At 37.6% G+C, this 22,334-nt stretch overlaps 1 protein-coding gene across 2 annotated transcripts in view; it reads left to right on the top strand.

The window, feature by feature from the left end:
* The window catches only part of MINDY2 (MINDY lysine 48 deubiquitinase 2), a 76,594-nt gene that overhangs the window by 22,091 nt on the left and 32,169 nt on the right, over positions 1–22,334 (top strand). For both annotated transcript variants that reach the window (XM_027553889.1, XM_027553888.1), the window contains exons 3-4: positions 7,674–7,738; positions 14,273–14,431. In XM_027553889.1, the coding sequence (XP_027409690.1) occupies positions 7,674–7,738; positions 14,273–14,431 (224 nt within the window). The remainder of the gene's footprint in view (positions 1–7,673; positions 7,739–14,272; positions 14,432–22,334) is intronic.

The raw sequence follows: 22,334 nt of genomic DNA, 5'->3' as shown, positions 1-22,334 counted from the left end.
ACAAGAGAAAGTTGGAGGAAAGGAATTGAAAAATACACTTTAGATAAATGAAGAATTAGTCTTAGGTATACAGGTAGTTCATCCTTAGCAATAGAAGAGAAGATAGACTGTTAAAAATAGGTGCAGGTTGGAATTCCTTAGTGGTCTAGTGGTTAAGAATATGCCGCCAATGCAGGGGACATGGGTTTGTTCCATGGCCTGGGAGGATCCCACATGCCACAGAGCATGTGTGCCACAACTATTGACCTTCCTACACCACAGCTACTGAAGCCTGAATGCTCTAGGGCCTGAGCTCTACAACAAGAAAAGCCATCACAATGAGAAGCCCACACACTGCAACTGGAGAGTAGCCCTCGCTTACTGCAACTAAAGAAAGCCCACAGGCAGCAGCAAAGACTCAGCGCAGCCAAAAATAAATAAATACAAAAATTTTTTTAAAGATACAGGTAGATGGGTAGATGTGGGTATGGTAGCTTGTAGAAGGTCTTTTAAGTACTTTTATTTTCTCAATAAATGGGAAATCAGGTCATCAGCTGAGAGTGAGAATGAAGGAGGAGTTATTGAAGATGAGAAGGAAGGTATAAAATAGTTGCTTAGATAAGTGGGAGAGTGAATGAGGAGATGCAATATGATTCCTGAGTTTTACCCTGGGGTTAGTGAGACCAGCCAGCATTGGTGGTATGATTTCTGTAGTCACATTCTGCTGCATGAGTATAGGCCTGAATAGTGGAGAAGCAGGGTTTAACCAGAGCTGGGTTTTTGCCAAGTGAGTATGTTGAAGAGAGTCTAGGGAATTGAAGTTATGTGTAGATATACCTGTGATATAATAATGAGCCATAATATTTAAGTTACATGAAGAGGAGATGCGGATATAAATACATTGAAGAAAAATGTGACAGGATTTAGTGGATTGTAGGCCCTAATACAATCAAAGAATTTTTGGAACCTGGTAGTAACAAAATTGTATGATCATAGGGAATGAGTTTCTGACATAAGGTGGAATATATGATTTTTGTTGGAAAAGAGGTCAAGGAACAGAAAGGCCAGAATATTAGGTGGGTCATCTCTATGAGCATTAAAATTATCAAAAATTACAGCAGGATTTGTATCAGAGAGAGATAGTGAGCTAGGAATGAGAGAGATTGACCTAAAAGTTTGTAGAGAACTATAACCAGGTGGGTGAATAATGGGTAGTAGTATATCATGGCATAGGTTTTAAAACAGTTTTAGGGAGGATGGGGGGAAAGAATGATCGTAAGGAACAAGTAGATATCTGCTACCAGCAGACTCACTGGTAAAGAAGTATAAGCAAGAAAGGAGCTATCACTTAAAAGGACTGCAGTGTCATCAAGGCAGAGCCAAATTTCATTTAGGCAGAAGGCGAAGGAAACATTAAGAAAAAACATTTAGCAGCTTTGTTGAGAGACCATGAGTTCCAGAAGACGTTGAAATTCAAAATAGGAATTTAGAAGTCATGGATGGGAAGATCCCCTGGAGAAGAAAATGGAAACCCACTCCAGTATTATTGCCTGGAAGATTTCATGACAGAGCCTAGTAGGCTACAGTCCATGGGGTCGCAAAGTGTTGGACATAACTGAGTGAATGAGCACACACAAGTCTAAAGATTATATTTAAATCTGTGGAAACATGAGATCATTAAGAGAGAAAGAATAAAGAGAGAAGTGGGTGCAGGATTGTCTCCTGAAGTTTCCCAGCATGCCCAAATTGGGTAGAACAGTGTTTCTCAACCTTTTTTTTCAGTATTGTCCCCATAAGCCTTTGAAGACATCTTTGTCCTAATCACTCCAGGAAATTTTAATACCACAGACATACTGTGTGTCTCTTCGTGCTCTATGGCCCTTTGAAGGCCACAAGCGTTTATAATATCTAAGATATTTTTGCCCCTACCCTCCCAGAATCAGTTTTTGCCCTCTTGTGGGGGCAGCATCACCCCTACTGAAATATATAGGTTAGAGGACAGAATGGTAAGGGAAGAAGTAGCCACTAAGAAAGGAGAAAAGCCAGAAGAGGGTGATTCAGTGAAGCCAAGAAGAGAAGAGTGCTAGGAGGGAGAATAAGAGAGTATTGAATACTGGAGAATATTCTCTACATAATTTGGCAACATGGAAGTTATTGTAACCTTCACAGAAACAATGTCAATAGAGTGACGGGATGGAAATGAAATAGTGAGTTGAGGAGCATCTAAGAGATAAGTAAGTGAAGACTCAAATGCAGATAACTTCTGAGAAGTTTGTCTATGGATGGGTATGAGAAGTAGGTGAAAAGTAGGAAAAGGTTTAGTAGAGAACATGTGACTTATCTTGGTTTTGTGGTATACTTAGAATCCTTGTAAAGAAGGTGGTATACTTAGATCCCTTGTGAAAAAGGAGGAAGATCGTTTTAGGGCTAGGTGTAAACTATTTTAAGCTCAAGCTCAAGGTAAAAAAATGTAAGGCATTTTTTTTCCCTTAATTTTATTTATTTTTTGGGGTGGGGCTGTGTGTGTCTTTGTTGCTGTGCAGGGTTTTCTCTAGTTGTGGTGAGTGGAAGCTATTCTCTAGCTGTGGTGAGTGGGCTTCTCATTGCAGTGGCTTCTCTTGTGGGGCATAAGCTCTGGGGCATGCAGGCTTCAGTAGTTGTGGCACATGGGCTCAGTAGCACAGGCTTAGTAGTTTTGAGGCATGGCAACTTCCCAAATCAGGGCTCGAACCCCTGTCTCCCACATTGGCAGGCAAATTCTTTACCACTGAGCCACCAGGGAAACCCCTGTAAGACATATTTGGAAGAAGGGTGATTTGAGTACAATTTGACTGTGGTTGGTAACTCTGCATGTTACAGAAAGTTGGATTGGAGATTGGATTAGTAGGCTACAGCTAAACTGAGGAGTTTTGGAAGCCAGGCAGAGAAGTTTACTATGGTAGGCTGCTTCATGTATTTTAGTTCAAGAGGAGTAAACAACATGTTAAGTGTAGTTTTTAGGATTGTCTGGTTGAGACCGATTAGGAAATAGTAATAGCAACTCAGATGTGGTCAAATATCAATAGATTTTTGAATGCCTAATATATATAGAAAACATGTATTTTTGAGCCCAGTTTCCTATCCATTTCTTCCATATCCAACCACTATCCGTCCTACTTTCTTTGTTCTCATATCATGACTAGAATCACCTAAACCTACACCACCTGGCATAGTAGCCACTGGCCACAGGTGGCTTTTGAGCACTTGAAATATTGCCAGAGTGAACTGAGATTTTCTGTAAGTGTAAAATATATACTGGATTTCAAAGATTTAGCTCAAAAAAGAATATAACATATCAGTAATTTTTATAATGATTATGTGTTTAAATGATAATATTTTTAATATACTGCACTAAATATATTATTAAAATTACTTTTACCTAATTCTGGGACTTCCTGGTGGCTCACTGACTAAGACTCTGCACTCCCAATGTAGGGGGCCATGGTTCGATTCCTGGTCAGGGAATTAGATCCCACATGCCACAACTAAAGATCCTATATGCCACAACAAAGATCAAAGATCTCAAGTGCTACAACTAAAACCCGGCACAGCCAAATAAATATTTTTAAAAATTTTTTACCTATTTCTTTTTACTTTTTAAAAATATGGCTACTAAAAATTTGAGGTTGCATATGGCTTACATTATATTTCTATTGGACAGTGCTAACCTAAACTGTGATACGTCTCCACAGCGTCTTATTTCATCCTGGCTCTGCTCTCTGTGCTACGATAGACTGATATTGTTTACCTAACCTGTTCCTGCTGTTATTACCATCAGTCTACTTGCCTTTTTCTGTTCTGTCTTCTGGGACAAAATAAGCTCTTTTGCTGTTGGTTCCCGTAGCTAAAGAATGCAGTTGTAATGGCAGAGACCCGTGAGCAGAAGCAGAAGGCATATGAATGGACGTAGGAAAAGATAAGACTGAAGTAGCAATAAAAGCATCATAAATTATAGTACCTCTGGATTTTATAGATGAGGTAACCAAAGCTCAGAAAGGTTAAATAATACGTGCTCTCTACCTGGGCACCTTCTAGTATTATTTTTTAAATGCTGAAAGGCTAGTATTCTCAAAAGTGTATCTCTTCTCCCTTTCTACCACTCAGGTGTGTATTTTAAATTTGTACTACTTGTTTCTATCTTCCTTTTTCTTTTTTCTTACCCAGCAAATATTTACTGATCACGTACTATGGACACATTGTTTGGAGTTGTCAACAATACAGTCAGTGTAACTGCACAAATGTATTCCACTGAGAAAATGTTAACATGGTATTTTTCTTGGAAAGAAAATAATTAGTACATCTCGGTATTTTAAATTTATCCAACTGCTATGTTTTAAAAAGTCCTAAAGAAGCAGGACATAGAGATTTTTTTAAATTATAGGGAAAAGAAAAATTGATGAAGAAATGTTTAGATCTGGGGTAGGTGAAGAGGTTTGGAAGTCCTGGGTGAGGCTGGGTGAGGGTACTCATCTACTAGGAATAGCATGAAAGTAATATGATCCTAATGGGAGGTGGGGGAGAAGTGAGCAAGAGTGATGTGAGACGAGAGCTTCTGGAAACTCTGCCTTGCCAAAAATAAAATTTATTCAAGGCCATTTCTGCCAGAACTAACTGTTTAGTTTTCTAAGCTATTTGGATTTTGTTCTCTTGAGATGACTGAAGTTCTCTGGAGGAACCAGAGACATTTTGCATAAATAAGCAAGCACTAGTAGAAATATAATAAAAGAAAACATTGAAGACTTTCCTGTACCCAGATGAAGAACCATGGGGAATGGGAATTTTGACCTGAGGGTCAGGAATCTGACTGTGGCTGAGTGACTCTCATTTAAGGTCTCTTACACAGTTGCAGTCAGTGTGTCAGTTGGGGCTGCAGTCTTATCTCCAGGCCCAGCTGAGGAGGATCTCCTTCTAAGCTTACTTACTTGGTTGTTGACAGGATTCAGTTCCTCACAGGTCGTTGGACTGAGGTCCTCAGTTTCTCACTGACTGTGGCCAGAGGCCTCCTTCAGTTGCTTGCCATGGCCTCTCCCATAAGGCAGCTCAGAACATGACACGTGGCATTTTTCAGAGTGAGCAAGTGAGAGAGCACCATAATGAAAGACACAGTATTTTCTTTTCTAATTTTGTAAGTGACATTTTATTAATTCTGTTGTATTTTATTCACTGGAAGTGAGTCCAGTCCACAGTCAAGGGAGGGGATTATACAGAGGTATGAATACCAGGCAGTAGGGTCCATCAAAGAGGCTGCCTCCCTTAGTGAGGCCATTCTTTTCTTGTCAAAATCTTTTCTGACCTCAGGAAAAGAGAAGTTGCTTATCTGAGTCTTTCCCAATAATTATTATACTCTTAACACATAAGCTTTAATCTATGATAGCATACCTAGGGTCATTTAGTATTGAATTATATAATATTCTGCATCCTGACCCTGCTAAAATGTTAGAAAAACACACACTACAGTGTTTTATCAGGATAATTACAGAACTTACATGAAATATAGGATCAAAGTATAGCAAATATGGTCTCAATTATTTGCGTAAATAATGTATAAAATTTACTCAATGTAGTTTTCAGTTAAGTGCTATATTAAAATTTCAACATGTAAATATACAGTGTGCCAGTTATAGTAAGGTTTCAAAAATATTTGTTAAATATACTTGCTTATATATTTCTGTGAATGAATGAATTTAGTATTTTTGGAGTTCCTTTACCTATGGTGGAATAAAATTGTTATTAGATTTTGCTGTCTTAAAATTTTAAATAAACCCACAGATAATAATATATTGATGTTTATAGGAATTCTTTGATTATCAAAATTGGAGAGATTGAAAGAGTACTGGCTACAGTCTTTGGAAGTTTATTTTGAATTTGAAAATAAAAGTTATATAAAAGCAATTTATCAACTTGTTAGTGGTTTGGGAGGCTGAGAAGCTGGTTATATCACTGTTTATATAAAAATTAATTCCAGATAACGTAAAGACTTAAACATAAAAAAAAACAAACATAAAATTACATGAAGAAAGTATATGTGAATGTTCGTATACTCTGAAGAGGTGAAAATCTTTCTAAACATAACGTCAAGCTCAGAAGCTGTAATAGAAGACTGTGACTATATTAAAATTAAATATTTCTATGCAGTGAAAAATAGGCAAAAAAGCACCATCATAAAGTCAGAAGCCAATATGGGGAAAAAAATAATGTACCACACATTTAACAGGAAATGTTCTCATTTCTCTAATTGAAAAAGAGCTTTTATAATTCAACAGTTCAGTTCAGTTCGGTCGCTTAGTCATGTCCGACTCTTTGCAGCCCCATGGATTGCAACACGCCAGGCCTCCCTGTCCATCACCAACTCCCAGAGTTCACTGGACTCACGTCCATCGAGTTGGTGATGCCATCCAGCCATCTCATCCTCTGTCGTCCCCTTCTCTTCCTGCCCCCAATCCTTCCCAGCATCAGAGTCTTTTCCAATGAGTCAACTCTTCACATGAGGTGGCCAGAGTACTGGAGTTTCAGCTTTAGCATCATTCCTTCCAAAGAAATCCCAGGGCTGATCTCCTTCAGCATGGACTGGTTGGATCTCCTTGCAGTCCAAGGGACTCTCAAGAGTCTTCTCCAACACCACAGTTCAAAAGCATCAACTTTTTGGCGCTCAGCTTTCTTCACAGCCCAACTCTCACATCCATACATGACTACTGGAAAAACCATAGCCTTGACTAGACAGACCTTTGTTGGCAAAGTAATGTCTCTGCTTTTGAATATGCTATCTAGGTTGGTCAACTTCCAAGGAGTAAGCGTCTTTTAATTTCATGGCTGCACCATCTGCAGTGATTTTGGCGTATAGGCAGGCAATTTGAAGAAAAGTATATATAACTAATATATATTTTAAAAAGCAAAACATAGATCAAAAGGTACTGCATATATTAAAATGATGCTACATATATTTTAAAAGTGTCACGTATACTAAAAGTCATTTATATATTAAAAAGGTGATACCAAATAAAAATACATATATAAAAAGATATCAATTTGGAGGGGTGAATAGTTGGTTTACAACAGTTTCAGATGTACAGCCTAGTGATTTGGTATCTTTACAGATTATACTCCACTTAAAATTATACAATAGTGGCTATAATTCCCTGTGCTATACAATATATGCTTGTTGCTTATCTATTTTATACATAGTACTTTGTATCTCAATTCCATACCACTTTCTTGCCTTTCTCCTTTCCCTCTCCCTACTAGTAATCACTAATATATCAATTTCTTAAATGCAAAAAAGTTTTTGTTTACTTCTAAGAAAAACAACATTCAGAAGACTGATAACACCCATTCTTGGAAAGGTATTGGGGTAACAATTATATTGCTGATATCCGTGAAACTTTGTAAAGCCTTTTAGAGTTTTATTGTAGTGATGTGGAAAGATGCTCATGAAGGAAGAAAAATAAATTCAAAACATAGGATGTACACTGAGAAAAATATAAGATCTTAGCTAACAGTTAACATTGATTTTCTCTGATAATTTTCTCTGAATAGAATTGGGTGGGGGCTCTTTTTTATGTTACTTATTGTTACAGTTTATAATTTAAATACATTACCTTTATAATTAGAAAAAAAGTGATGTTTTTAAAAGGCAACTTTACAATTTCTTTTTACAGGAGATTACATGCTTGATACAAAGCCAAAAGAAATTTCAGAAATTCAGCGTTTAAACTATGAGCAGGTAACAACCCAATTTTTGTTATATTAAAATAGGTAATTTGCCCTTATGCATATATTCATTGGTCACTATCAATGGCTTTTCAGGCATATTCTTTGTTTTCTTTTTTTTTTACGCACTTTTAAAAATGTAAAAACCATTTTCAGCCCATAGCCATATTTGACCCACAGGCCATACTTTGCTGATCTCTCTTTTATATGAACCTATATACAGTCCATGGGGTCACAAAAGTTGAACACGACTTGGTGACTAAACCATATAACATGAAGAAAGAAATATGGACACCATTCTACACACCTATGAAGAATCATGACTTAGTATTTTCCTTGAAAAAATTGACTTTCAAGTGAATTTGTTATTGATGCATCTTCCCTCATTTGTTTATATTTTACAATTAAGTTATATTTTGGAAATCATTCAGCAAATGATGTCTAGAGTATGCCATTAGGACTAAATCTTCTATTTCATAGTTTCAGTGTGTTTGCATTGTTTGGCACATTCTTTTGAGATACTATTCTGTAATATAGGTGGGGACCACTGGGCTCAAAATTATTGGAGCTGGAAGAAAGCAAGAAGAGCTTCATTTTCTTCAGTATTCTTCCTTTGTTTGACAAAAGAAGGCAAGAAGAACACAGGTTCTTGCAGTGGAAGAAGTATCAGCCAGGGAAGAAACATATCATTGGAACTTTTGTTTGACTGTGTTTAAGTTGTTTGGCATGTTCTTTGGAGATACTATTCTGTAATACATGAGGGGACCACTAGGCTCAAAAGTACTGGAGCTGGAAGTAAGCAAGCAGAGCTTCATTTTCTTCAGTATGATTCCTTTGTTTGACAGTAGAAGGCAAGAAGAACACAGGTTCTTACAGTGGAAGACGTATCAGCTAGGGAAGAAACATATCACTGGAACCTTTATATAAGTTCACTTTCAAAGTAACCCTTATTACATACTTTCACCAGTGTCCAGATAGCAAAAAGAAAACTCATTTCAATATTGCAAAATTTCTTGAATTTGAATGTTAGATAATCTAGTTCTAATAAGATCGAAAAGCTAGTATGTTACATTGAATCACTGTGTAAGGTAGGAAATCTGTGTGTGTGTTAAGTCGCCTCAGTTGTATCCTACTCTGTGCAACCCCATGGACTATAACCTGCCAGGCTTCTCTGCCCATGGGATTCTCCAGGCAAGAATACTGGGGTGGGGTGCCATGCTCTCCTCCAGGAAATCTGTAGTTAAAGCCAAATAGGTATACTAAGTCATTTCAGTTCTATTGGAATTCGTTACTTAAAGCAAGGATTTCCAAACATTTTTCACAGTAGAAACTTGTTTTCAAATGAAATCTTATGTTAACCTTCAATTTATAAAGCCAGTGAATATTTTATAAGTGTAAAGTGATATGGTTAAACTTGTATCATTTATCAAGTTTGTATCAGTTCTTATTGAAATCGGTAAGGCTATTGTAATTAATACAAAAACTTGAAATTAGAAATTACAGATCATAGTTGCAGTTTCATATCAACCTCAAAATTTAGTTCATTTCTGTTGCACAGACTTGAGAAAATCTTGAGTGCAAAGTATTTGCAAATAATACCAGCACTTTGTTTCAAGTCTTGTCTTGCAGTCTCAGGATGTGCTTCCATTGAGATGATCTAGACTCTTGAAAAATGACTGGAAGTTTTGTTTCAAAGTTGAAACAAACACTGACAGCCACTTGGATTTCTTATCAACATGTCAGACAAAAAGTACCGTGTTTAAAATAAGTTCTAAAACTATAAGGTATTGTGATTGAATTACCATTCATTTTGAGAATAGTATGTTCAGTTCAGTTCAGTTCAGTTGCTCATTCATGTCCAACTCTTTGCGACTCCGTGAACCACAGGACACCAGGCCTCCCTGTCCATCGCCACCTCCCGGAGTCCACCTAAACCCATGTCCATTGAGTCAGTGATGCCATCCAACCATCTTATCCTCTGTCGTCCCCTTTTCTTCCCGCCCTCAATCTTTCCCAGCATCAGGGTTAGTGCCAAGATGATAAAATTGAGTCTAAGCTGGTATTTAATGCTCCACAGGTATGATGTAACAATAATCTTTTTGTATAATTTTGTGTGAGCAGAAATGTTCAAGCCTAAATTTTAAAAGACCAGTGCAGAACTTCAGTCTTCCTGATTTAAAATCCTTACCAGAAGTTGCAATATAAACAAAATACTGTGTGTTTATGACAGATTTTTATATGACTGCAAATATATTTTTTAAATATATCTTATGTTTAAATTTAAAATTTCACCACATTAACAGTACGTTTAAGAAAAATTCTAAGAAGCAGTTGAACTATTGGCTTTAAAGAAGTAGTGATCCTTTTATCAGCACCCTTCCCTAATTTATATTTTATGTTAATTATCATAATATGAATTTAGGAACAAAATGGCAAAATACTCTTTCAAACTCTTTGTTTATAGATTTATTTATATCAGTTTTATTCTTTATGGAGATTATTAGTTATATTAATTTAGTGATTTTAATATTATATAATCTATTTTAAATGTAGAAGATATATATAGGTATAAACTTGAAATTATACTCCCCCTTGAAGAAAATTGGGTGATTGGCAACCAAGAATTTAACAAATAGCAGAAAAAATCAGTAGTAGTAAAACTGCAGTCCTACAGTGGCTCATATTCATTCATATTTTCCCACATTCATCATTGTTATGGCTTTAGGCAAAGTTTTAAAACACAGAAAGGAAAAAAATGTGAGGTGATTGTTTTCAAAGGTTCAACTTTAGGGAAGACTGAGAAAATAAGTGTTTCAGGGTATTACAATTGTTAGAAAAAACCCAAAAACTCTATGATAGTGCTATCCTGTTGTAAATTCCTCACTCATAAATTTAAAACATTTGATTAATTTCTGTTTTTAGTCTGTGTTGTCTCTTATGATAGAATTTTGTAAGTTAACTGGTAAAACTTTTCTTATGACCTAAATTTGTCCTTTCCAGATTTCAGAGAGTCCCTAATTGTAATATAAAAGGGTTTATTTCACGTTCAGCCATTCTACTATAAGCCCTCCAGTAGGCTATAGTCTATAGCCTATTTTATATCTTTAGTATGTAGCACAGTATCTGATTAACAGTATAGATCTAATAAAATTTTATCAGATTTTCTATATTGAATTTTATTTGTTCCATCAAATATACCCTCTATACTTCTGTCCATATTTAATATATTAAAATGTTTCAGTTCAGTTCAGTTCAGTTCAGCCGCTCAGTCGTGTCCGACTCTTTGTGACCCCATGAATCACAGCACACCAGGCCTCCTTGTCCATCACCAGCTCCTGGAGTTCACCCAGACTCACGTCCATTGAGTCAGCGATGCCATCCAGCCATCTCATCCTCTGTTGTCCCCTTCTCCTCCTGCCCCCAATCCCTCCCAGCATCAGAGTCTTTTCCAATGATGGCACCCCACTCCAGCACTCTTGCCTGGAAAATCCCATGGATGGAGGAGCCTGGTGGGCCGCAGCCCGTGGGGTCGCTAAGAGTTGTACAAGACTCAGCAACTTCACTTTCACTTTTCACTTTCCTGCATTGGAGAAGGAAATGGCAACCCACTCCAGTGTTCTTGCCTGGAGAATCCCAGGGACGGGGGAGCCTTGTGGGCTGCCGTCTATGGGGTCGCACAGAGTCGGAAATGACTGAAGCGACTTAGCAGCAGTAGCAGCAACTCTTCACATGAAGTGGCCAAAGTACTGGAGTTTCAGCCTTAGCATCTTTCCTTCCAAAGAAATCCCAGGGCTGATCTCCTTCAGAATGGACTGGTTGGATCTCCTTGCAGTCCAAGGGACCATCAAGAGTCTTCTCCAACACCACAGTTCAAAAGAAAAACATGTTTTAAAATAGTCTTCATTACACACTTACATGACCATGTTTAATGAGAAACCTGGTGTGGACAGAATGACTCTGATTTGACCAATAAGCCTTTGTGATTGAGCCTTTTTTTCACAGACTTCACCTCCCACCGTTTACACTGATACAGAATTATTACCCAAAGTCCATAGTTTACATTAGGGTTCACTCTTGGTGTTTATACATTCTTTGAAAGTGTCTCAGTCATGTCCGACTCTTTACATCCCCAGTGGACTATATAGTCCATGGAATTCTCCAGGCCAGAATACTGGAGTGGGTAGCTGTTCCGTTCTCCAGGGGATCTTCCCATACATTCTTTGGGTTTTGACAAATATATAATGACGTGTATCACCATTATAGTATCATACAGAATAGTTTCTCTGCCCTAAAAATCCTCAGTGCTTTGCCACTACATCCCTCCCTCTTCCACTGATCTTTTTACTGTCTCCATCGTTTTGCCTTTTCCCATTGTTTTGTGTCATGTGGAATCATACAATACATTTCATATTGGCTTCTTTCACTTTGTAATGTACATTTAAATTTTTTCCATGTCTGTTCATGGCTTGATAGCTGATTTCTTTTTCTTTCTTTTGTTTAAATTGTGGTTAAAAAAACATAAAATTTACTCTCTTAACCATTTTTTTTCTCTTAACCATTAAGTGTAATGTTAACTGTATTTATATTCTTGTGTAACAGATCTCTAAAATAGTTTCATCTTGTAAAACTAAAATTCTGTAATAATTGAACAATTCCCCAGATCTCCCTCCAGCCCCTGACAACTACCATTTTACTTTCTATTTCCATAATTTTGACTACTCTAGATATCTCATCTAAGTGGAGTCACATAATATTTGTTCTTTTCAGTGGCTTATTTTACTCAGCCTAATGTCCTCAAGTTTCATCCATGTTGTAACATGTAATAAAATTTGCTTCTTTATTCCATTGTGTGTGTGTGTGTGTGTGTATATATAAATAAAACATGTTTCCTTTATCCATTTTTCTGCCTAATGGACATTTGAGCTACATGCACCTCTTGGCTTTTGTGAATACTGCTGCAGTGAATATAGGTGTACACCTATCTCTTTAAGATGATGCTTTTGATTCTTTTAGGAATATACCTGGAAATAGGAGAGGCCTTTCTCTTTGACTAGAAACTTTTGTCTTTGAACTTCCTGGTCTAAACATAGATCCCTCTCCCCTCTCACTCTGTAATCTTTATCCTATCCAATTCTTCTTACTAATACTTAACTTTATATTATAATTTATGTATTTTTCTCTCAGTAGTAGACTGTTAGTTCCATGAGATTAAGAACTTTGTTTTATCCACTGTTTTATCTTTAGAACTCATATTTAATGCCTGTAACATAGTTCAGTGCAATCGCTCAGTCCTGTCTAACTCTTTGCAACCCACGGACTGCAGCATGCCAGGCTTCCCTGTCCATCACCAACTTCCGGAGCTTACTCAAACTCATGTCCATCCAGTTGGTGATACTATCCAACCATCTCCTCCTCTGTTGTCCTCTTCTCCTCCTGCCTTCAATCTTTCCCAGAATAGGGGCTTTTCAAATGAGTCAGCTCTTCACATCAGGGGACCAAAGTATTGGAGTTTCAGCTTCAGCATCAGTCCTTCCAATGAATATTCAGGACTGATTTCCTTTAGGATGGACAGGTTTGATCTCCTTGCAGTCCAAGGGACTCTCAAGAGTCTTCTCCAACACCACAGTTCAAATGCAAAAGCATCAATTCTTCAGCTCTCAACTTTTCTTTATAGTCCAACTCTCACATCCATACATGACTACTGGAAAAACCATAGCTTTGGCTACACAGACCTTTGTCGGCAAAGCAATGTCTCTGCTTTTTAATATGCTGTCTGGGTTGGTCGTAGCTTTTCTTCCAAGGAGCAAGCGTCTTTTAATTTCATGGCTGCAGTCACCATCTGCAGTGATTTTGAAGCCCAAGGAAATAAAGTCTCTCACTGTTGCCATTGTTTCCCATCTATTTGCCGTGAACTCATAATCTTAGTTTTTTGAATGTTGAGTTTTAAGCCAACTTTTTCCCTCTCCTCTTTCACTTTCGTCAAGAGGCTAGTTCTTCTTCACTTTCTGCCATGAGGGTGGTGTCATCTGCATATTTGAGGTTATTGATATTTCTCCTGGAAATCTTGATTCCAGCTTGTGCTTCATCCAGCCCTGCATTTCACATGATGTACTCTGCACGTGAGTTAAACAGGATGGCAATATACATCCTTGACGTATTCCTTTGCCAATTTGGAATCAATCTGTTATTCCATGTCCATGTCTAACTGTTTCTTCTTGACCTGCATACAGGTTTCTCAGGAGGCAGGTAAGGTGGTCTGGTATTCTCATCTCTCTAAGAAATTTTCACAGTTTGTTGCGATCCACAGTCAAAGGCTTTGGCATAGTCAAACCAGGAATCAAACCTGGGTCTCCCACACTGTGGGCAGACTCTTTACCATCTGAGCCACCAGGGAAGCCCCTTAAACATAGTAGGTACTTCATAATAAAAATGGAAAAGATGAATAAATTGGATAAAGTGGAAAATTTATAGTAAATGTGCCTGTATTTAAATATCTTTTTTTGTCGTTGTTTTTCTCATTTTTTTCTCTTCCCCTTTCTATTTTCAGAATATGAGTGATGCTATGGCAGTGTTGCACAAACTACAGACAGGCTTGGATGTAAATGTAAAATTCACTGGTGTTCGAGTGTTTGAATATACACCAGAATGCATAGTATTTGATCTTCTTGATATTCCTTTGTATCATGGATGGTTAGTGGACCCTCAGGTAAGTACAAAATCTTAAATTATATGAACACAAATATAGTAAAAATTTATTAATTTGGCAAAGGAATCTAGGTTTACATTTTCTGATATTTATATTTTTGTGTTTTTACATGGAATTAGCCACATTGTGAGGTTAAGAGCACAGTCCCCTAGACTGCTAAATCTGCTCAAGACTTCTGACTATAATTTCATGGAGTTAGAGGCCAGCTACAGACCTGAGTGCACATCCTCAGCAACACCTGTTATTGTCTATGTTTTTGATTATAGCCATCCTAGTAGGTGTAAATTGTCTCTCACTTGTGGATTTGTTTGCATTTCTCTAATGATTAATGTTGTTGATTATCTTTCCATGTGCTTATTAGCCATTTGTATATCTTTAGAGAAATATCTGCAAGTCTCTTGGCCATTTTTAATTGGGCTATTTGTCTTTTTGTTACTGGGTTCTAAGAGTTTTTTCTGTATTTATAATATATAAAGTATGTAAGTATAAAGTATATACTTTTAGTGCTTACATTTAGGAGTTTGATACATTTTGAGTTGATTTGTGTATGTGGTTTGGAGAAGGAATCCAACATTCTTTGGCATGTGGATGTTCAGTTGTCTCAGTCTCATTTGTTGAAAAGATTATTCTTCCCCACAGTGAATTGTCTTGGCACTCAGAATGATCTTTGTGAAATAAACCCTCCCCTTTATCCCTGCACCCTACTCCTTTCATCAGAAGCCTCCATTGTAACTAGAATAAGATACAAAATCTTTTTTTTTTTTCAATTTTTATTAGAGTATAGTTGATTTACAGTCTTGTGTTAGTTTCAGGTTTACAGGGATGTGTAGTCAGTTATACGTATATCTGCTCCTTGTTAGATTCTTTTCCCATATAGGCCATTATAGAGTACTGAATAGAGTTCTTTATACTATACAGCAGGCCCTTATTACTAATTTATTTATATAAAGTAGTGTACATATGTCAGTCTCTCAGTCTCCCAATTTATCCCTCCTTCCCCTTCCAGCCCTGGTAATCATGAGTTTGTTTCCTACATCTGTGACTCTCTTTCTGTTTTGTAGATAAGTCAATTTGCACCATTTTTTTTTAGATTCCATGTATAAGTGATATCATATATCTTTCTCTATCTGACTTACTTCACTTAATATGGCAATCTCTGGGTTCATCCATGTTGCTGCAGATGGCATTATTTCATTCTTTATATAAGATATAAAATCTTTATTAGAATTTTTATGATACACTGCATAATCTAAACTCTGCCTCATGTCCAACTTCGCCTCTTATATAATTCTCTCACCTCTTTACTGGCCTCCAACAACACCAGCTGCCTTGCTATTTTTGAGATATACAGAGTCGTTTCTAGCTCAGGTTTTTGTACTAGCTGATTGCCCACTGTGGAACACTGTTTTCCTGCCCTAACACATTGTTCTCCCAGATCTTTCCATTTCTGGTCTCATTATCCAGGTCTTAGATCAAATATCATCTTGTTAGAGAGGCCTTCCCTTGTTGAAGTTAGTCACCCTCCTTTTCCCAAGTCATTATCTAGAACTGTTTATTTACTTGATTGACTGTCATCTCCCAGTAGAGTGTATGTTTTGTGAAGGCTAGGCTCTTATTGTTAAGAACAGTGCCTGGCACATAGTAGATTCTCAGTAAATATTAACTGATGAAACATTCATGCTTGTACTACCTACAGAGACAGAGAGATCATATAGCAAAGATTTGGTAGTGTTTCTTCATCCCTGTCCTTTGGTAAAGATAACTGGTATTTCTGAGCAGTGAAAGGCTTGCTGTAAGCAGACATCTGTTTATTTATTTTGGCACTCTGACTCTTGAGAACATCACTGAAAAGTCTAAACATGTCCAGCATCTGAATCCTCCAAGGTAAATCATGTCCTGGCAAATGGCAGTGCCAGGTAGCCTAGATTCTTGACAAAAATGAACTTAGGGCCTAAGGAACTTAATCAACTGGATTCAAATCATCCCTCTGACTGTATAGCTGCATCTTGTCTGGCAAACAGTTGAATTCATATGCTTAAAGAAAAGTATACTCTAAAAAAAAAAAAAGTATACTCTAATGTAGGATACAAATTGTTCATCAGATTTTTCTGGTCTGCACAAAGCTGTGCTTTTTATCTATTTTTACTTACTTGTTTCATGACTGAAGGATTCTAATGCTGAGAAAGAAAAAAGAACAAGGTAAAAGCTTAAAATCCATAGGCTTCTGTGAAATATCTCTTCGCACTGGCTGATTCTTTCTATTCTTTGAATATGTGTACTGCAAATAATTATCTTGCAATAAATGTGATTCTCTGGATGGTTCAGTTAGTCGCTCAGCCGTGTCCGACTCTTTTTGACCGCATAAATTGAGCACGCCAGGCTTCCCTGTCCATCACCAGCTCCCGGAGTTTACCCAAACTCAACTGCATCGAGTTGGTGATGCCATCCAGCCTACTCGTCCTCTGTCGTCCCCTTCTCCTCCTGCCCCCAATCCCTCCCAGCATCAGGGTCTTCTCCAATGAGTCAACTCTTTGCATGAGGTAGCCAAAGTACTGGAGTTTCAGCTTTAGCATCAGGCCTTCCAAAGAACATCCAGGACTGATCTCCTTTAGGATGGACTGGTTGGACCTCCTTGCAGTCCAAGGGACTCTCAAGAGTCTTCTCCAACACCACAGTTCAAAAGCATCAATTCTTCGGCATTCAGCTTTCTTCACAGTCCAATTCTCACATCCATACATGACCACTGAAAAACCATAGCCTTGACTAGATGGACCTTTGTTGGCAAAGTAATGTCTCTATTTTTTGGTTGGTCATAACCCTCCTTCCAAGGAGTAAGCGTCTTTTAATTTCATGGCTGTAATCACCATCTGCAGTGATTTTGAAGCCCCCCAAAACAAAGTCTTTCACTGTTTCCCCGTCTATTTCCCATGGAGTGTTGGGACCAGATGCCATGATCTTAGTTTTCTGAATGTTGAGCTTTAAGCCAACTTTTTCACTCTCCACTTTCACTTGCATCAAGAGGCTTTTTAGTTCCTCTTCACTTTCTGCCATAAGGGTGGTGTCATCTGCATATCTGAGGTTATTGATATTTCTCCTGGAAATCTTGATTCCAGCTTGTGTTTCCTCCAGCCCAGCATTTCTCATGATGTACTCTGCATATAAGTTAAATAAGCAGGGTGACAGTATACAGCCTTGATGTACTCCTTTTCCTATTTGGAACCAGTCTGTTGTTCCATGTCCAGTTCTAACTGGTGCTTCCTGTCAGGAGGTCAGGTGGTCTGGTATTCCCATCTCTTTCAGAATTTTCCACAGTTTCTTGTGATCCACACAGTCAAAGGCTTTGGCATAGTCAATAAAGCAGAAATAGATGTTTTTCTGGAACTCTCTGGCTTTTTCCATGATCCAGCGGATGTTGGCAATTTCATCTCTGGTGCCTCTGCCTTTTCTGAAAACAGCTTGAACATCTGGAAGTTCACGGTTCACGTATTGCTGAAGCCTGGCTTGGAGAATTTTGAGCACTACTTTACTAGCGTGTGAGATGAGTGCAATTGTGCAGTAGTTTGAGCATTCTTTGGCATTGCCTTTCTTTGGGATTGGAATGAAAACTGACCTTTTCCAGTCCTGTGGCCACTGCTGAGTTTTCCAAATTTGCTGGCATATTGAGTGCATCACTTTCACAGCATCATCTTTCAGGATTTGAAATAGCTCAACTGAAATTCCGTCACCTCCACTAGCTTTGTTCGTGGTGATGCTTCCTAAGGCCCACTTGACTTCACATTCCAGGATGTCTGGCTCTAGGTGAGTGATCACACCATCATGATTATCTGGGTCATGAAGCTCTTTTTTCTACAGTTCTTCTGTGTATTCTTGCCACCTGTTCTTAATATCTTCTGCTTCTGTTAGGTCCATACCATTTCTGTCCTTTATCGATCCCATCTTTGCATGAAATTTTCCCTTGGTATATTTAATTTTCTTGAAGAGATCTCTAGTCTTTCCCATTCTGTTGTTTTCCTCTATTTCTTTGCAGTGATCGCTGAGGAAGGCTTTCTTATCTCTCCTTGCTATTCTTTGGAACTCTGCATTCGAATGGAAATATCTTTCCTTTTCTCCTTTGCTTTTCGCTTCTCTTCTTTTCACAGCTATTTGCAAGGCCTCCTCAGACAGCCATTTTGCTTTTTTGCATTTCTTTTCCATGGGGATGGTCTTGATCCCTGTCTCCTGTACAATGTCATGAACCTTCGTCCATAGTTCATCAGGCACTCTGTCTATCAGATCTAGTCCCTTAAATCTATTTCTCACTTCCACTGTATAATCATAAGGGATTTGATTTAGGTCATACCTGACTGGTCTAGTGGTTTTCTCCATTTTCTTCAATTTCAGTCTGAATTTGGCAATAAGGAGTTCATGATCTGAGCCACAGTCAGCTCCTGGTCTTGTTTTTGTTGACTGTGTAGAGCTTCTCCATCTTTGGCTGCAAAGAATATAATCAGTCTGATTTTGGTGTTGACCATCTGGTGATGTCTATGTGTAGAGTCTTCTCTTGTGTTGTTGGAAGAGGGTGTTTGCTATGACCAGTGCATTCTCTTGGCAAAACTCTATTAGCCTTTGTTTGCCCTGCTTCATTCCGTACTCCAAGGCCAAATTTGCCTTTTACTCCAGGTGTTTCTTGACTTCCTACTTTTGCATTCCAGTCCCTTGTAATGAAAAGGACATCTTTTCTGGGTGTTAGTTCTAAAAGGTCTTGTAGGTCTTCATAGAACTGTGCAGCTTCTTCAGCGTTACTGGTTGGGGCATAGGCTTGGATCACTGTGATATTAATGGTTTGCCTTGGAAACGAAAAGAGATCGTTCTGTTGTTTTTGAGATTGTGTCCAGGTACTGCATTTCAGACTCTTTTGTTGACCATGATGGCTACTCTATTTCTTCTAAGGGATTCCTGCCCACGGTAGTAGATATAATGGTCATCTGAGTTAAATTCACCCATTCCAGTCCATTTTAGTCCCCTGATTCCTAGAATGTCGATGTTCACTCTTGCTGTCTCCTGTTTGACCACTTGCAATTTGCCTTGGTTCATGGAGCTAACATTCTAGGTTCCTATGCAATATTGCTCTTTACAGCATCGGACCTTGCTTCTATCACCAGTCACAGCCACAGCTGGGTATTGTTTTTGCTTTGGCTCCATCCCTTCCTTCTTTCTGGAGTTATTTCTCCATTGATCTCCAGTAGCATATTGACACCTGCCAACCTGGGGAGTTTATCTTTCAGTGTCCTATCTTTCTGCCTTCTCATACTGTTCATGGGGTTCTCAAGGCAAGAATACTGAAGTGGTTTGCCATTCCCTTCTCCAGTGGACCACATTATGTCAGACCTCTCCACCATGACCTGACTGTCTTGGGTGGCCCCACATGGCATGGCTTAGTTTCATTGAGTTAGACAGGCTGTGGTCCGTGTGATCAGATTGGCTAGTTTTCTGTGATTATGGTTTCAGTGTCTGCCCTCTAATGCCCTCTCGCAACACCTAACCTCTTACTTGGGTTTTTCTTACCTTGGATGTGGGGTATCTCTTCACGGCTGCTCCAGCAAAGCGCAGCTGCCGCTCCTTACCTTGGACAAGGGGTATCTCCTCTCAGCCGCTGCCCCTGACCTTGGGCGTGGGGTAGCTTGTCTCAGTCGCTCCTGCGCAGTCGCAGCTTGGCGCTCTCGGTCACTGCCCCAGATGGACACTAATTCAGCCACTGAGAAGGTATTTCTCCATTACTGATAATTAATTCTTTAAATGCAACATTGGAAGCCAGATGATAGTGAAAATCATACATTCAGTGTGCTGAAAGAAGGCAAATGCTAGCCTATTTCCTGTTCCCAGAAAAATTATCTCTCAAGAATGGAGAGAAATAAAATCATTTTTAAGATTGGCTTCATCTTTTTAAAAAAAAAAATTATTTATTTATTTGTCTGTGCCAAGTCTTAGATGTGGGATCTTTAGTTGCATCATGCGAACTCTTAATTGCAGCACATGGGATCTAGTTCCCTGACCAGGGATCTAACCTGGGCTCCCTTGTGTTGAGTTGCATTCTTAGCCACTGAACCACCCGGGAAGTCCCTAAAGTCATTTTTAGATTAATTGAATTAAGATAGTTTCCTGCCAGTAGACCATTATTTATGGAAATTCTGAACAAGGATTTTGAAAAGAGAGAAAGTTATCCCAGATGGAAGAGTGAGTGGAGAGAAAATAACATGATAAATTAAAATCATTGTTGATTATATTAAATAATATCATCTTTTACAGTTTAAAAACATTAGCATATGCAAAAATAATAATATAAGCTGGGAGAAGGGTAAAGTTTTCTAAAGGCCTAGAATTAATTGATCAAGAAGAGAATATTAAGTTCTAAGTTTGATATGATAAGGGTCGATATTATAGTTCTTATAACTTCTCTGTCCAATATGGTAGCCAAATATGGCTAGTTAAATTTAATTAAATATTTACTTCCTAAGTTTCGCTAGACACACTTTAAATTGCTCAGTAGCCACCTGTGACTAGTGGATTTCTTACTGGGCAACAAAGATTTAGAATATTTCCATTATTACAGCATGTGCTGATGGATAATGCTCCTTTAGAGTAACCATGAAAAGAATAGAAAACATAGTACGTAACTTCTGGATTAGTAAAAGGGGGAAGTTAAATCCAAAAAGAAGAAAGGAGAGGTAAAGAAATGTAGAGCTGATGGGAAAGAGAGAACGGTAGATTTAATATATTCAAATATATGAATAATTGTAATATCAATAGGACTAAATGCTCTAGTTAAAAGTCAATGATTCTGAGGTCAGATTAAAATATATATATTTGCTGTTACAAGAGACATATATAAAATAGTCTGAAGTTACACAGAATAATTGCAAATAAAAAAGAGATAAAAGAGATGCCATACATTGCTAATCTAAAGAAAACTGATGTACCGATAGTAATATCAGAAAGAATAGACTTTTGAGTCAAAAAGTATTACTATTGACAGAATGTTTAATTTGCTAAGAAGATATAATCATTTCAAATGTGTATGTGTCTGGAGACACCTGGAAAATAAATACTCTGATTGACTATTCCTTGAACTCAGTGGGAATCGCCACAGAGAGTAAAGGTCAGTTTTTAACAATGGAAAACAGAATTTGTATGCAACTAATAACATAAGCTCCAAGTACATAAAGCAGAATTTAATAAGAAGAAATAAATTTGTCATACTGGAAGCTTTTACAATACTTTTTACTGTAATTGATAGAAGCAGAAAAGATAACCTAATAAACATATATTCTTTTCAAAGAATTAATGAACTTTTTATTTTTGACTAATTCTAGGTTTACAGGAAAGTTGAAAAGATAGTATTCAGAATTCCCATACATTCTTCACCCAATTTCTCCTACTCTTACATGACCATAATACATGTGTCAAAACGTAGAGATTTAATGTTGATACATTACTATTAACTATATTACAGTTCTCACATTTCACTAATTTTTTCACTAATTTTTTTTGTGTTCCAGAATCCAATCCAGGGTATTATATTGCATTTTAATCATTGTATCTTCATAGTCTCCCCTTGTCTATGCTGCTTTCTCAGCCTTTCCTTGTTTTCTATGAACCTGACTATCCATTCTTTTTATGTACTAATGAAATTTATAAAACTTGACCTAATGCTGTTATAAAGCCAAGTTTCAACAAATTTATAAGGATTTAAAATAAACAAAATGTAAAATAGTCTCTGACCACAATGTAATTAATCTAGAAATCAGTAGAGAAAATCAGTAGAGACTGTTTGAGTCAAAAACTCATAATGAAACAAAGTGTATTTTAAACTACACAGCAGCTAAATCTTTATCAACATTTGTGAGATTTAGCTAAAACAGTTTTT

Source organism: Bos indicus x Bos taurus, chromosome 10, assembly GCF_003369695.1.
Source record: "Bos indicus x Bos taurus breed Angus x Brahman F1 hybrid chromosome 10, Bos_hybrid_MaternalHap_v2.0, whole genome shotgun sequence".
Lineage (NCBI taxonomy): Eukaryota > Metazoa > Chordata > Mammalia > Artiodactyla > Bovidae > Bos > Bos indicus x Bos taurus.
This window is presented reverse-complemented; position numbering and strand designations above follow the sequence as displayed.